At 49.5% G+C, this 14445-nt stretch overlaps 1 protein-coding gene across 1 annotated transcript in view; it reads right to left on the bottom strand.

The window, feature by feature from the left end:
- The window catches only part of SFRP5 (secreted frizzled related protein 5), a 39113-nt gene extending 34946 nt beyond the window's left edge, over nt 1-4167 (bottom strand). The window contains exon 1 of the mRNA XM_078593184.1: nt 3017-4167. Coding sequence (XP_078449310.1) covers nt 3017-3653 — 637 coding nt within the window. The 5' untranslated portion in view covers nt 3654-4167. The remainder of the gene's footprint in view (nt 1-3016) is intronic.
- Nucleotides 4168-14445: the final 10278 nt, after the last annotated feature.

Here is a 14445-nt window from a genome sequence, read left to right as displayed (position 1 = left end):
TGCAGGCGGGCAGGGAGACAAAAGCCACGGGGAGAAAAACAAAACAAAAAACCGGCGATTTGTGCCGCGGCGTTTTTCTCAGCTATTTGCGCTTCGTCTGCAGCTCATTAGGGTTGTCAGTCTGCGTGTTTAATTAGATTCCACTTTGGGTCTTAGAGGGGTAAGTAGGATGTTGGGGGGGGAGCTGGGGGCAGGGTGGTGGGTGGGGAGTAGGGAGGTGAGGTGGTGGGGGGGCAGCCATACCGTGAAGCTGCCGGGCAGAGAGGGGGACGAAGAGTTGGGCACTTTAAGAGGACGTTCTTATTATTACACTCACGGGTCCAACCTCGACCCCCGCCTTCTGCCCAATGCCACCCTCATGCTCCCCCCCCCTCCTGTCTTGCTTCCTCCCTCGCCGGCCCCTCGCTCTATTGCGTCTCTTTCTCTCTCCTGTACGACCACAGCCTGATTTCAGACTGGCCTTTTCACTTTTGGGTCTCCTGCGGATTTTTTTTTTGTCTCTCTCGCTCGCTCGCTCTTTTTCTCTCTCCTTGTTTCCACTGCTAACAGCGCTGCCCATTTATGGAGAAATAACAGGACTACTGTCTCAAACCCGTCCGTCACAGACGCACACACTTGCCTCTCCTCCTCCTCCTCCTCACTTTGCCTCCCCGTTTCTCTTCCGTCGATCGTCGTTGGAAACCCCGGCGCTTTGTCTGCGTTCCATTTAATGGTGAGGCGCGTGCGTTTTTTTCTTTACCCATGAGCACACCACCACACAAGCGTCTTCACCACGCTCTTGCGCCGTCCCGTCACTCATCATTATTAAAGCACTCGCAGTGTCTGAGCCGTATCAGAATTCACCACGAAAACCCATTGATATCTTCTGCATGCAAAATACAAGGGGGCAGTGACGAATTTTGAGAATATCTGTCCGTCTAAATTCAGGGCAGCAAGCTACAGGTTGGGCTTATGTTGATAACACTGGACGGCCAAGGGGTGATTAGATGTGTGGGGCAACCAATTAAATTCCATGACCACTGTTTGTACATTGAAGCTTTATAAACGTTATTAAACCCGTGCTCTATACTAAAGATTGACTTTTAGCTGTGTCACATTTAATATTCGCTCTCAATTGAACACATTAAATAAAGTGGAACTCAAATGTCCTGCTATTTACATTTTTCCCAAACATCATTTTATGGGGACATAAAACAACCTTTTGTGTACACATATAGCGAGCGGGTCCATTATATGGAGGACCGTTGCACACAGACCGGCAGTGTATTTCCTTACAGAGCATTTAAGCTCAATAGGAATCGCAGAGAAATGGTAACAAGACATTGGAATATTTCCAACGTTATGCAAAGGGCGTTGCTTCATTCTAAAACAATGGTATAACTGTGGGTAATGAGGCGGAACTAAAGGTAGGGCCTTGATCACACACAAGGCAGGGCATCTACACAAGCAATGTCTCTTGATGGACCTATATTTCACGTTCCTAGTGAGATTTTACTTTTCTATAACACAACATGCCATGTTTTTTTTGTGTGTACTCACATTCGTCGATGCCTTAAAAAGTAAGAAATATATATTAGGTGACGTTTCGGGCAATGGCACTTCTTAATAACACATGGCTCATTGCCTGAAAGGTCGCCTATTACTCTTGAAACGTTTCCTTTGAAGGCCACGGTGTCAAAGACTAACCTGAGTCTTCTCGTTTTGTGTGCACCACTACCAATGGCAGTAGCAGCATCGCCAAATGCTCTCTTTTCGTACGAGTTGAGAGAATGGTGACAAACGGATGACATCAATAAATAAATGCACTGCAAATGACACTGCAACCTCGGCCAAATTGACTCAAAAACACGGGACAAAAAACGCCGATTTGGCGTAAATAGGCGCGCGCGCGGCGTGGATAAACGGGGCGGTGTTAAATCCATTTCGCTTAAGGCAGCAACACAAAAGAGCTCCCCCATAAAACACACACACGCGCGCGCGGAAGGCACGAGAGGCAATTTAAAACAACTTTCACTCACCACTCGGTAAGGGAGGCCTGCATAACGACCCGCAAAAAAGGAATCCTCTCTCTCTCTCAAAAAAAACCACCCCACACACACTCTCTCGTTTCTTTTAGCGCCGCAAAAAAAAGCCATCTCAACCGCGTCGCTATGATGATAACACCAGACTCGCTCTCTCACAACAATCTACCTGCTCCTGTTGGATGGAGCCCCCCCCCCATTCCTCCAGTTCCCTCCTTCCCCCTATGGCTGAGATAGGGATCAGTGAGGGGGAAAGGTGAAAAAGGAAGTGAGGAGGAGGTGGGGGGGGGGATTGTGAAGGCATCCTGGGTTTGCGTTCTGCCAGTGTTAATTTAGTCACCAGCGATTTTATTATTTTGGCTGTGAAGGCTTTCTTGGGCCGCAACCAGTGGAGTTTCTGAGTCGAGTCTTACTCACTCTTGCGTGGATTCCGTTGGGCCATTCTCTAGGGTGATTCAAGCTGTCCAACGCGAAGTCCACCTTTTAGTCGTTAAACATCGGGGTGATGGGCGCACAATTTCCGTCCCCCCCACCACCTCCCCTCCTCCCCGCAGTAATATTAGGTCAGTAAAACGGGTGAACTCAGCAGTACATCTGTTGTTCATATTCATTACACAGTCAAACGGGGCCATTTGCTGGGCCTTGTCAGCTGCCTACAAACTCCGATAACAACCACGCGCGCGCCTGCGTCGTCTGCATTCGTAACACTCCTGAACAACGCCATCTCGTCAACGAAGTCACGCGTTGGGGGAGTTTGTTGTTGTTGTTGTTTTTTTTTTGTCGTCGTCGTTGCAATGACAACACGAGTCACCGTCGCGACACTTGGGAACAATTCCCACCCGACGCAACTTTTGACTTTCGTCTTGACGCTCGACTCAGAAAACAACACCACCACCTCAATACCACCACCACCACCGTACACTCTCATCGTCCACGAACATATCGCCACGATATCCCCTCGGCGCAATCAATCCCCCCACCCCCCACCTCCTCACCTGTCTGCGCAGTGACGCCTTCACCTTCGTCCTCTCCGTCGACCCCGGCACCTCCGCCGACACCGCCGCCTCCTCCTCCACCTCCTCCTCCTCCCCCCCTCGCCGACTGCGCCGCGATGCACAGGTCGTTGTCGATGGGGAACTTGTCACAGCGCAGCATGTCGGGCCACGGGAAGCCGAACGACTCCATGACGGGCGCGCACGAGTCGCGCACCGCCTGGCACAGCGAGCGGCACGGGTAGATGGGGCGGTCGAGGCACACGGGAGCGAAGAGCGAGCACAGGAAAAGCTGCGTGTCCGGGTGACAGCGCTTGGCCAGCAGAGGAACCCAGCTGCCCGCCTGCTGCTGCACCTCGGGCAAAGACTCGTGCTCGAGCAGGTTGGGCAAGCGCATTTGCGCGTAGCCGATGTTCTGGCAGAGCCGCAGGTTGTTGGGGATGGAGACGCACACGGCCGGCTTGGCGTAGAAGCGCTGGCTGCCCTGGTAGGCGTCCGACTGCCAGCCGTAGTCGTCGTAGTAGTGGGCTTGAGCCGGCGAGGCGGAGAGCGCGAGCAGGAGGAGGAGCAGGAGCCGTGGCGGCGGCGTGAGGACTAGCGGGAGGAGGGTGGCCGAGAGCGTGGGGCGCGGTGGCTCCATCGCGTGGAGCGAGCGGTCGGTCGCGTCGGTGCGGTGCGGGGTGGGGCTTGACCGGCTTGCTTGCGAGTCTTGGAAGCGCGCCGCTGAACTACTCTCGGACGAGAGCGGCTGTCGCGACAATGAGTCCGCTGGAATAATATACAGCCTCCCCCGGCCTCCCACCCCCCCGCCGCCGCCGCCCCCAAAAAAAGAAAGATAGTCCGTTGTTTGAATACGAAGAAAAGAAACCCCCTCGAGTTTTTGCTCTATTTTAGTGTTGTCAGCTGCAAGATATTGATTGTGAATTTGTCGCTGTTTTGCTCGTTTCGTTTTAGCCCTCTCTGCTCTCTTTGTCCCGTCTTGGCAGTGACCGTGTCTGGCCTTGGGCTTGCCGATGCTGCTGCTGCTCTTTGGCTGTGCAGGTTTTTACATGGCCAAGACGGCAGCGAACCTGCTGCTCTGTTCAGAAGCCCCTCCGGCAGCAAGCAAGCAAAGCAGTTCGCGCGTGTTGCGGTTGAATGCAGCAGCAGTCTGCAGGGAGACGACGGCGCCTGCACGCCTTGTTACTACCTCCGGCGGTACGCCCCGATTGGCCGCTCTTTTAATCCCTTCACCAATCGTCTCACATGAGCTCTCCTGCCTCCTCCCATCTCTGCGCCGTCCTCCCACCCCCACCCAACTCCCACCCAACTCCCACCGCTGCATCACCCAACCACCCACTCCTAATGACTCCCCCTCCTCCTACTCCCCAAACCACGCATCCACCCTCACCCATCATCCGTACTCTCTCACCCACCTCTCTCTCTCTCTTCACCTCTCCCTCTGCAGTGCATCTTTGGCCCATCCACAGTCATAAACCCTTATTGGGCCACGGTCGTGGAGCCAAGCGCTGATGTTGCTGTGCCTCTCTGACGGGGACGCATTCTGCTTCCTCCTCATGTCTTATGGTGGTCGATTGGTGCGTGCGCCTGGTCCCACCGAAGACCAAAGACAAAGACCCCCCGTATAGCCTTGACAGAATGTTGGGGAAAGTGCTGTTAGCGAGCACGCATGCTAGCCGGCGCGGCACACGAAGTGGGTGGGTGGCCAGCACCACGCCCGGCCGCCTTTGTCTCTCCAGTGGCGATGTTTACTACACACCGCGCCCGGTACTGACTTGAGGCTGAGTCGACCTAGGGGAGGCTCAGGACCGGTTCAGATAATTGTGACTGCTGTTGGCCATGAGCGGGAATCGAACTCTGGTTCGCCAGGTTCGTAGCGCCTGCACGCACCGCACGCACTACGCACACTACGCACACACGTGTAACGCACACACGTGTAACGCACGTACGCATAACGGACAGGCGAGCGTCCATCCACAATCCCTCGCCACTCATTCCCTTTCGTGCGTTACAAAAACAAAATGCCCAGCGGGTTTTAACCCGCCCCCCACCTCCCACCTCGAAGATGTTTACACAGGGCAGACGCTATCGAGCAAAACAGCGCACACCCCGCGTGTTTGGACTCGGACATGTGGCCCATTGCAGATGGCTTAATTTGGTGGCAGTGACGACAGCGTGTCCATTCATTCCACCCTCTCTCTCCGTCCGCCTCCCTTCTTCTTCCTCCTCCGATTGCGCGTGACATGCACCTTGCTAACTTGGCCGGCCACGTTTATCGGACCGATGACCACCAGCAACCTATCACCCAGCAGCAGCAAGCAGCAGCAGCAAGGTTTGACGGCTCCCTCCTCTCCCCATGTCTGGTGAGAATCGCGTTCCCACATCCACGCCAAAGGGATGGGGGAGATGGGGGAACGCCCGACGACTCTGGATGTAATTACCAGCGAAACGTCGTACTACTCAGATTGTAAATGTTGTGGATTTACTCTCCAGCACACCGGTGGGCTGAAGCGGTAGCTAATTGGCGTTTTGTGTACGTGACAAATCCCTCGCTAATTGGATGTGTCGGGTGGTGGAGGGTTTCGCGACACATTTACACTTAACGCGATCTAACCCAAACACCTTTATCATGAATAATGTTGGTCGCGAAAGCTGCCAGTGGGGGTGGCGAGTGAGTGACGGGGGGGGGATCCTTGAACTCGGAAATGAGCTCCAGCTCCCAGATGGGCCGAGCGCGCTTCTCAATTATGAGCCAGTTTGGAGCGTTTACTGTTGCCCACTCCCGGGTTCCACCACCACCCCCCCTCGAAAAACCACTCCACCACCATCACCACCGTCACGTTTACTGTTGCCCACTCCCGGGTTCCACCACCACCACCGCCGCCACCACCCCTCGAAAAACCACTCCACCACCATCACCACCACCGTCACGAGGCCCAATTGCCTTTAAAGCATTAACACATTCACGCTCATACTTAATTTGGAGCTTTCGTGACTGCAGGAATTACTCTTTGGTTCTTTCGGTAAAGTCACGTATAAAGAGAAAATAATAAATTAAATACGAGCATACGACGTTTCGATTGCAACACAAGCAATCATCATCAGGTATAAATGAAATAGAAATAAGTATAGAAACACATGAAATAAGCATACTAGATTTGTGTTTCTATTTCATTTATACCTGATGACGATTGCTTGTGTTGCAATCGAAACGTCGTATGCTAGTATTTAATTTATTATTTTCTCTTTATACATTCACGCTCACCACTGCTACTGGGTAACTGGACAGGTCGTGCATTTGGAGGCATTCATCCAGCAGTGGATTTATCCACGAGCGCAATGTGTACAGTACTTCTATACTTTATTTATTTTTGCGTGTGACTTTCTTACCTTATCTCTGTCTTCCATTCATATCGTGTTTTGTAATGTTTGTTTGTTGATGTAACTCGCTTACCCGCCACGATTGGACATGTGTGAATAAAGAGCTTCATGGCTCATCGGATTCCTCAAGGATAAATACAAATGCTGATTCTGGATTGGCAAAGTGGGCTGTACAAGATACCGTATTTCCCCGCATATAGCCCGCGTACACATAAAACCTGCAGACGCATATACCCCGCAACAAGTAAACCCGTAAAAACAAAGTTTTTCACTATAAATCCTTAATATGCGTGGCATCGGGGCGGCTAGAGTCCTCTCGTCCTCTGGCTTGAGATGGCTGCCACCTATGGGTCAGATGATTGTCTGGCAGCATTAAACAATTGGTAATTAAATATTTAAATTATTTTCCCTAAACAGTGTAAGATTTTGGAAAAAAGTTTTTTCACGAAAATGCATTGTCACGCACAATGAGTCTGTGTGCAAAATATCAGCTCGATTGGATCACGGGAAGTGGGTTAAAAAACGACCGAAAGATTTGCACGGTCCTAAGCAAGCAAGCGAACTTAATATAAAGGATCTAAAAATAGCGTTTTGTGTAAAATAAATCTCAGATAGCCCGCACCTCCATATACCCCGCAGGGTCTTGTTTTATTTGTAAAAAATGGAATACCCCGCGGTTTATATGCGGGACAATACGGTAATGGACGCTTCGTTGAACGGAAAAAATGAGCGATGAGTATGAGATCCGAACGCCTATGTCCGATTGTAAATGAAGAATCCTGTAACGTAAATACAATCCGCGATGTTTCCAAACATCGCGATAGAACAACCTGGGGTGTGGATGCTTAGGAAGGTTGTAATGTTTAGACAACGCCGACAGATTAGGGCGACATTTCCGATTCGTCATTTCCGAATGAGAGGCGTGATTTTGATAGCGGCCTGATGGCATCGACATTAGCGTCAACGAGGAAATCTCTACCCCACACAGACAGGCAGCAGTCTACATGGTAGTTGTCAAATCGTCCCCACTGTGTCACAACCAAAACAAAACACGAACTTGTCAGTCTGTTGTCTCTTAGATGCCGCGTGCTTTTTTGCATTCATTGTTATTTTAAAAACGTCTTTCAACGTGAGCGCGTGGCAAGTGCCGGGTGGATTATCGCAGCACGGGATCTTGACATATGGTGATGGAACTTCGCGAGGAAGAGGCCTCCATCCCGCACCTCCGATGAGCACGGTTCGCTACGTACGGTGCGAAAGAAGTTCACCCTACATATACAACTTAATACACGCGCTTTGCTGCAATGTACGTCCACTCTATAGATGGCGGTAGCAACGGCATGCCATGGAGTTAACAGTAGAAAATATGAATACCTCTTGGTCCAAAGCACATAAAAGCAGCCATGCGTAGAACAGTAATCACGCAATTTTCGTGTCTCTCCCGATTAATCTGTGCTCTCTTAAAGCCGCGAGGGGGGCGGGGGGGGGGGTCCCGTATCAGGTAACTTTGATGACTCGACGCGCAGCTGTTTTCACTTAATAATAAACGTACACAATGAAACGAGATTCCCGCCCATGCGTGATCCCTTCCCACTGCGTTACCCGCGAACGTCAAAACATACAAAGATCCGCCTGCCCCCATCACCCGTGTAGGCTTAACAGACTGTTGGGGCAAGTGCTGTTAGCGAGTAGCACCTATGACGGCCGTACGACGCACGAGGGGTGTAGACTGCAGACAGCACCACGGCCGGCCGCCTTTGTCTCCCTAGTGGCGGCGATGTTTATACACCGCACCAGGTATATACTCATTTGAGGAGGAGGAGGAGGAGGCCCATGACCGCTTTAGATATTCTTCACTATTCTTGGTCGTGAGCGAGAGTTGAACTCGGGTTGACGATATTCGCGGCGTAGCGCAGCTTACACACACACACGCTGCCCAGCTTACTACTACAGAAACCATTTATTTATCTGTGTGCAATCCCAATTGCTGTAATGATGTGCAAAGACGAGTGGCTGTCGGTAAACATTGCTCTGAGCTTAATCTGCAATTTAAATTGGCTGGTTATTTGAGGTTGGTGTTAGGTAAGCAATAGGATATCACGGGGTGTTTGCGACTCCAGATAATCCTCGCTGTCAATACAATTTCAGGCACGACCAAACCCACGAAACGATTGACTCGATTATTCACTCCGTGATTGACTTGTCTTATTCTCTGCGCTCATGAGGAGATGTTTTTTCTTTAAAGAGAGGCAGAGAGAGACGGAGAGAAAGAGAGAAAAAAAAATCCCTGCAAAAATTAAGAGGAAACGTCCTCTGAGGATGATTCAGGAATTTGAAATTCCAGCGAATGCCGTTTGAAATTGCCCCGAGCATTAAGTCCTCGTATCTGATAGGGCAGCATACGTTTTGAATCGGGTGTCCGATGGAAGTTTGTTTTGTAAGGTTTTTCCACAGGAAATTAACAGAAAATCCTGATTCTAAAGATTTACTCGTGCAGTTATACCATTTGCATGCCTCATTAAAAAAAAAACAACCTGTGATTTACATGACGTCTAAATGCGAACGCATCTCGCGAGAGACGTTTGTCGTTTTATTATCGATCGTTAAAAGAGGGGCGGTTTGGGAATGAATAATACGCGTCTGTCGGCGAGGCTGATTGACATCGCAGCTTTGACACTTTATTCAACTTCAAACCTCGGGGACGCGCGGCACGGCGTGTGACCACGCACGCCGAGCCCCTTCCGCCGAACATCGGTGCCTCTCTCGGAGTGCACACGGCAAGAGACAAGCCTTGAGAGATTTCTCTCTCTCTTTGTTAAAGACACCCCCCCCCACCACCACAACACACACACCCACCACCATACACACGTTACACTTTGTACAGCTTTTTTTCACGCTTGGAGGCTCGCCTCGCTGTCTCGAGACGGGAAAAGGCTGCGTCGTCTTCCGCTGAAAGCTGTGCTTCGGTTCTGAATGCTCCCCCTACTCTCTCCTTCCCAGTGGCTCCCCCCCCCCCCCACCACCACCGCCACCACCACCATACCTTAACACAAGCTGTCAGCGGAGATTGAAGGGAAACAAAAGGGAGACTGGCAGGAGCTCAGAGAAATGTCAGTCTACTCCGAGAGGCCCCGTGATAGACTTGAGAACGAAGAAAGAAAAGAACCTACGCGCGCTGTATTCACAAAAAAAACAATGGGACTCGGTTGTCAGGGGGTGGGAGAGTGAGCGGCTTCTGTGGATCAGAAAAGCACTGTTTGGTCATTATTTCTTTAGTAATTGTAGAAGCAAAATGTTGAAAGAAAAAAAAACGAGCGTTAGAGAGACAGAGAGAGAGCGGGGAGAGAATATGAGAACACTAACCCCGCCGTTGGAAGACGTATTTACATCGGTTTCTGGAAAGCGTTGGAAGAATAGTTGTAAATTCTGCCACGTAGACATTTTTCTTTAAGTTACGATGTCTGCAAAATGAGCACGCGGACAGCTGAGGATAAGCAGTGGAAAGACGTCAAAGGTTTTTGGAATAATTGGCAACGGGCAATTACTTTTGTCATTGTTGATGGACGCCTTGCTCTCACAAACCATACACCCAGACTGGAACATTGACTGAAATCATATTTTTTTGTCCTCATTTGTTTATTAACTTAGAAACTCTCTCGTTTCATCTTGCCTGTGTCGTGTAACTTTAGCACGAGGTGTAGTCGTGTCACCACATGCAGTGCCGGATTTAGGCATCGCCTAAGTAAGCTACAGCTTCGGGCCTCATATTACAAGGGGCCTCTAAACACGAAAAATTCATAATAGAAAGCTTCAAGTTTTACATAATCGGTTGAAAAATAAAGGAGATGGGGAAAAACTACTCTCTAAAGCGGTTATTTTCATTCCGATATTTACGAACCCGAATCTTGACGTAGCTTTGGGCCCCAGCAATGTCACAATCATCATTTTAAGGTCGCACTTATTACATCACGCGACTTTTGGTTAGCCATCAAACAAAGACGGCCACTGCATCGCGCGCTTTTAGGTGTGCTTCTGCGGCCGTCTGGAACGCTCTTCCTTTCGACATTAGGAAGCCACTGGAGCTATGCACTTTTAAATCTCGATTGAAAACGAATTTCTTTAAAATAGCTTTTTGTGTTTAGTTTGTTGGCCTTCCGATTAGCGCGGTGGGTTATGTACGGTGCAAAATAAGTTTAACATACAAACAATCCGGCCCCTGGGCATGTGCTTCCTCCGTCGCTGGACTCATCACAAGGACCCGCGTGCCCAATCAACTGCAAGACAAACGACGTCTCTCTCTGTCTTTCCCTTTAAAATTGAAACGGGACCTTAAAACTCACCTGTTACCTCGTGGCCACGCAGAGGCGCAAGAGGTGTTTTTGACCACGATTGCGCATTCTCGAAACGTGTGACCGTCAGTTATTATCCTTAACCTTTAACACATTCTGAAGGAGTGATTGATAAATAGCTCATTCAAATTGATAAATCGCTCATTCAGATTGATATATTGCTCGTTCATAAATCGCTCGTTCGGTTGGATCACGTGTTGTGCCAGACGCCCTTTGCTCGGCCGAGCGATATTTCACGACGGGGAAGGCGGCCGGTCGCTTTGCGTGCGCTAAATAGTGATCCGCAGAGTCGGTTTCACCAGATTTCCGCAGACAGGGCAGGACTGTTTTATAGATCGGCTGGAAGGGGGCCGTTATTTTTCTTTCACTGATACTTATGGTTGCGCTGGGGCACGAACACAACAAAATAACGTTTGCCCAAGTCCTTAGCCGGGGGGGGGGGGGGGTCTCACGTTTCAGAGGGTTAGGTTAGGAGGCCCTTAAAGAAAGCGATTGTGTGGCACTTTGTCGGGGGTCAAAGGGCAACCCTAAAGATGGAAGAGAGACAAAAAGACAAAACCCACCGGGTGGATGTTTATATCTTAAACCAGGAGACTGCATGAATGATTGCGGCATGGCCGTCGATTATTATCTCGTGATTTGAATGCATGAGCAATACGTGTGTGTGCGTGTGCGTGCGTGCGAGCGCGCGCGCGGATCTAACTGTGATGTTCACTTCAAATGTTTTTAATGATCAGATGAGATCCCGTTTATTTTGTAGATAAAAGAATCGTAATAAAAGTTTGCGTGTGCTAGTCTGAAGATTTGCTGAGAAGGAGCCTTCACTGCTCACGCAGATTCAAAGGTCACGGACGACGGCACGACAGAATGCGATTGCTACCAAAGTTCTAATAAGGAACCCCAATAAAATGCAATTTTTTTTATCACGAACACTCACCGTAAACTGCCGTGTTTGTTTATCTCTGGTACAGGAATGAGCGTGAGACAGGCAGCAGACAGACCACTGGAGCCACAAGTCAAAGCGGTACATGCCAAGTCATGCTCTTTCACCTCTGACCTTTGGCTTCTCCATGCCCCATCTGCTCTTCGCCCCGCCCGAACCCACCACACACACTCCCCAAAACGTTGTCTGCATTGCCTCCACTTAGTCACGGATATTTAACAATTTGTCACCCCATATTGTGGCTCACGCCCTTTATCAGCTGGCACAAAGCTGCCCCAAAAATTCCTGGGCCGACCACTCGACGGGAAAAGTCAATACGACGATAAGAGCTCGGTCCATGTGACCCATGAGATTACGACACACGAGGGCTCAGCCTTGAGGTATCGACTTAGACCCTCAGACAGAGGTTAAGAGACGTGGTCAACGCTCTCCTCCATTTCAGCCTGCATTCAAGCGCCTTCGGAAAACGTGAACTCAAAAAGTCTCGAGTGGAAGGTGACAGTGTAATGATTCCAATAGCACCGGTTGGGTGTCGCTCCGGTCAGCTTAAACTGAAACGCTCGTAACGTTACTTCCAGTTTTAATTCCCTGCCCTTTCGTTCTGTCCTGGTTGGTGAACGCCACGAGTTGATCGCAAACCCCCCTGTCAACCTCCCCTGCAAGGTGGTTCGCTTGTAGGCATGTGCATTGGATGCCAGCTTTAAAATCAATATAGAGTCCGCGATGCTGCACATAGTTGGCTTTTTATAATATGGTTCTGTCTTGCGTCATATTTTTGACAGGTTCATTGAGATGTGTTTACAGAAGCAGCGTTCAAATTGCCCCTGACTAATTCTAGATTTGAAGTTTTCGTGACTGCAAGGATCCATACTCTTTGGTTCTTTCGGTAAAGTCACGTGACTTTACCGAATGAACCAAAGAGTATGCCCCTGACTAGTAGTAGGATGGGCCTTTGCTATTGCGTATGCATCGGAGACATGGGCGTGACGAGAGACAGAAAGAAGAAGAAGATTAAACAGGATGATGGCCGGTGGTCGAGATTAATTACGGAGTGGCAGGCAAAGGAGGGATCATACTCGGGGCAGCTTCCATCTGGAGGAACTGGGTGGACTGTCGCATTGCATGTCCACGAATGATTTTGAACCCATCGGGGGATTATCTCATCCAGAAGTGGACAGATCATGGCTGACGATGACAAAGATGAAAGTAGATCTGACTATTATAGCTCAAAATGGTTCCTTCTGATCAGTGTCAGAACTTCATCATCTTTGTACGGATGAAATAAGTCGAGCGCTGCGACTGACTGCTCAATTAAGTTTCTTATAAAGGTTGTGCACTTCCCACAATTTACAGGGAATGTTCTTTTAACTTCCTCCTTGTATCTTCCTATGCTGTAAATAAGATCAATGTGTATGTTGAACTTCTTTCGCGCCGTACGTAGCCAACCGTGCCGATCGGAGGTGCGGAATAGCTGAGGGGCCAGCACAGTGCGATCGATTGCTGCACCGTACACACAAATTGAACGTGCACCTTCGCAGAGTGAAAACGTCGTATCCATGGCTACGGAACAAGTTGTTATCCCAACTTTAAAAAAACTACACCTCACAGTACTTTAGCATCGGTGCGTACCATCAAGATTTTGCATTCCTCCTTCACACCCACGTTCCCACAGGCTCGCCTAGGATGCAATCGTCTAAGAAATCACAAAAGGGGTGTGGGAGGAAATCTCGTTACATGAACAAAGTTTCGCTTTGTGAACAAATCACCCGGAATGCACCCCCGGATCTTGGCATATCTCAGAAGCCAAGCAGGATTTGTGCCACGGGTGACCACCATGCATTTAAAATAAAAAGGCAGGTGCTGTCGGGCTGCTGCGGGGCTATGGTTGTCAGCAGAAGGCACCGCAGGAGAAAACCCACAGTTGTACTGTACTACGCGCGAATATCTACGCTCCACGCCTTCGCCGACGTGTGTCGGCCAGCGTGGTGAAGTATGGTGGAACATCTTCTTGGTTCTTTCGGTAAAGTCACGTTAGAAGGGAAGTAATACAATAATAAAAAATAAAACATAATCAAATAATTCTCACGACGTTTCGGCCACAACGCAAGCAGCCGTCCTCAGGTGAAGACCAGGTCTGTCGAGGCGACAGCGTCTGTGGTGGAACAGCCATCGTGACCCGCAGGCCTCGTTCAGAAGCGGCTTGACCAGTGGTTCTTCTTCACCCGGGGTGCACGCACTCCCTGGGGGTGCGAGATGCCCTTTCTGGCGGCGCGAGACGTGGCCAGATCTGTTTGAGAAGGTAAATAATCGAAAGCACACAAATTAAGCACGGACACGCAAGTTACAACTTACTTTGTCTCATCAAACCCCCTATGTATTTGAATTGAATTAAATGATGACGTCACCCTGATGCTGCTCTATTTAAGACCGGAAGCAACAGGAGAGCTTCACCATTCTTGCCCGATGAAGCTGATTGTAATTATCAGCGAAACGTCGTACTCAAATTGTTTAAATGCTGTTGATTCTCTCTTCAGCACACCGGTGAGCTAAAGATGTCAATTAATTTGTCCTTTGAAAACGTGACACATTTTCGTTTTTACTGTTTGGCCGTGTCGGGTGGTGGAGGGTTATGACACATTTATAAATAACGCGATCTGACCCAAAAACCTTTATTATTAATAATATTGGTCGCGAAAGCCTACATGTTAAATTCCCTTATGTATTTGTTAACGTTATACATTTTTTCGTAAGCGATTAAG

Source organism: Lampetra planeri, chromosome 4 (assembly GCF_965212315.1).
Source record: "Lampetra planeri chromosome 4, kcLamPlan1.2.h2, whole genome shotgun sequence".
NCBI classification, from domain to species: Eukaryota; Metazoa; Chordata; class Hyperoartia; order Petromyzontiformes; family Petromyzontidae; genus Lampetra; species Lampetra planeri.
The sequence above is the reverse complement of the archived record's forward strand: the minus strand, read 5'-3'. Positions and strand labels throughout refer to the sequence as shown.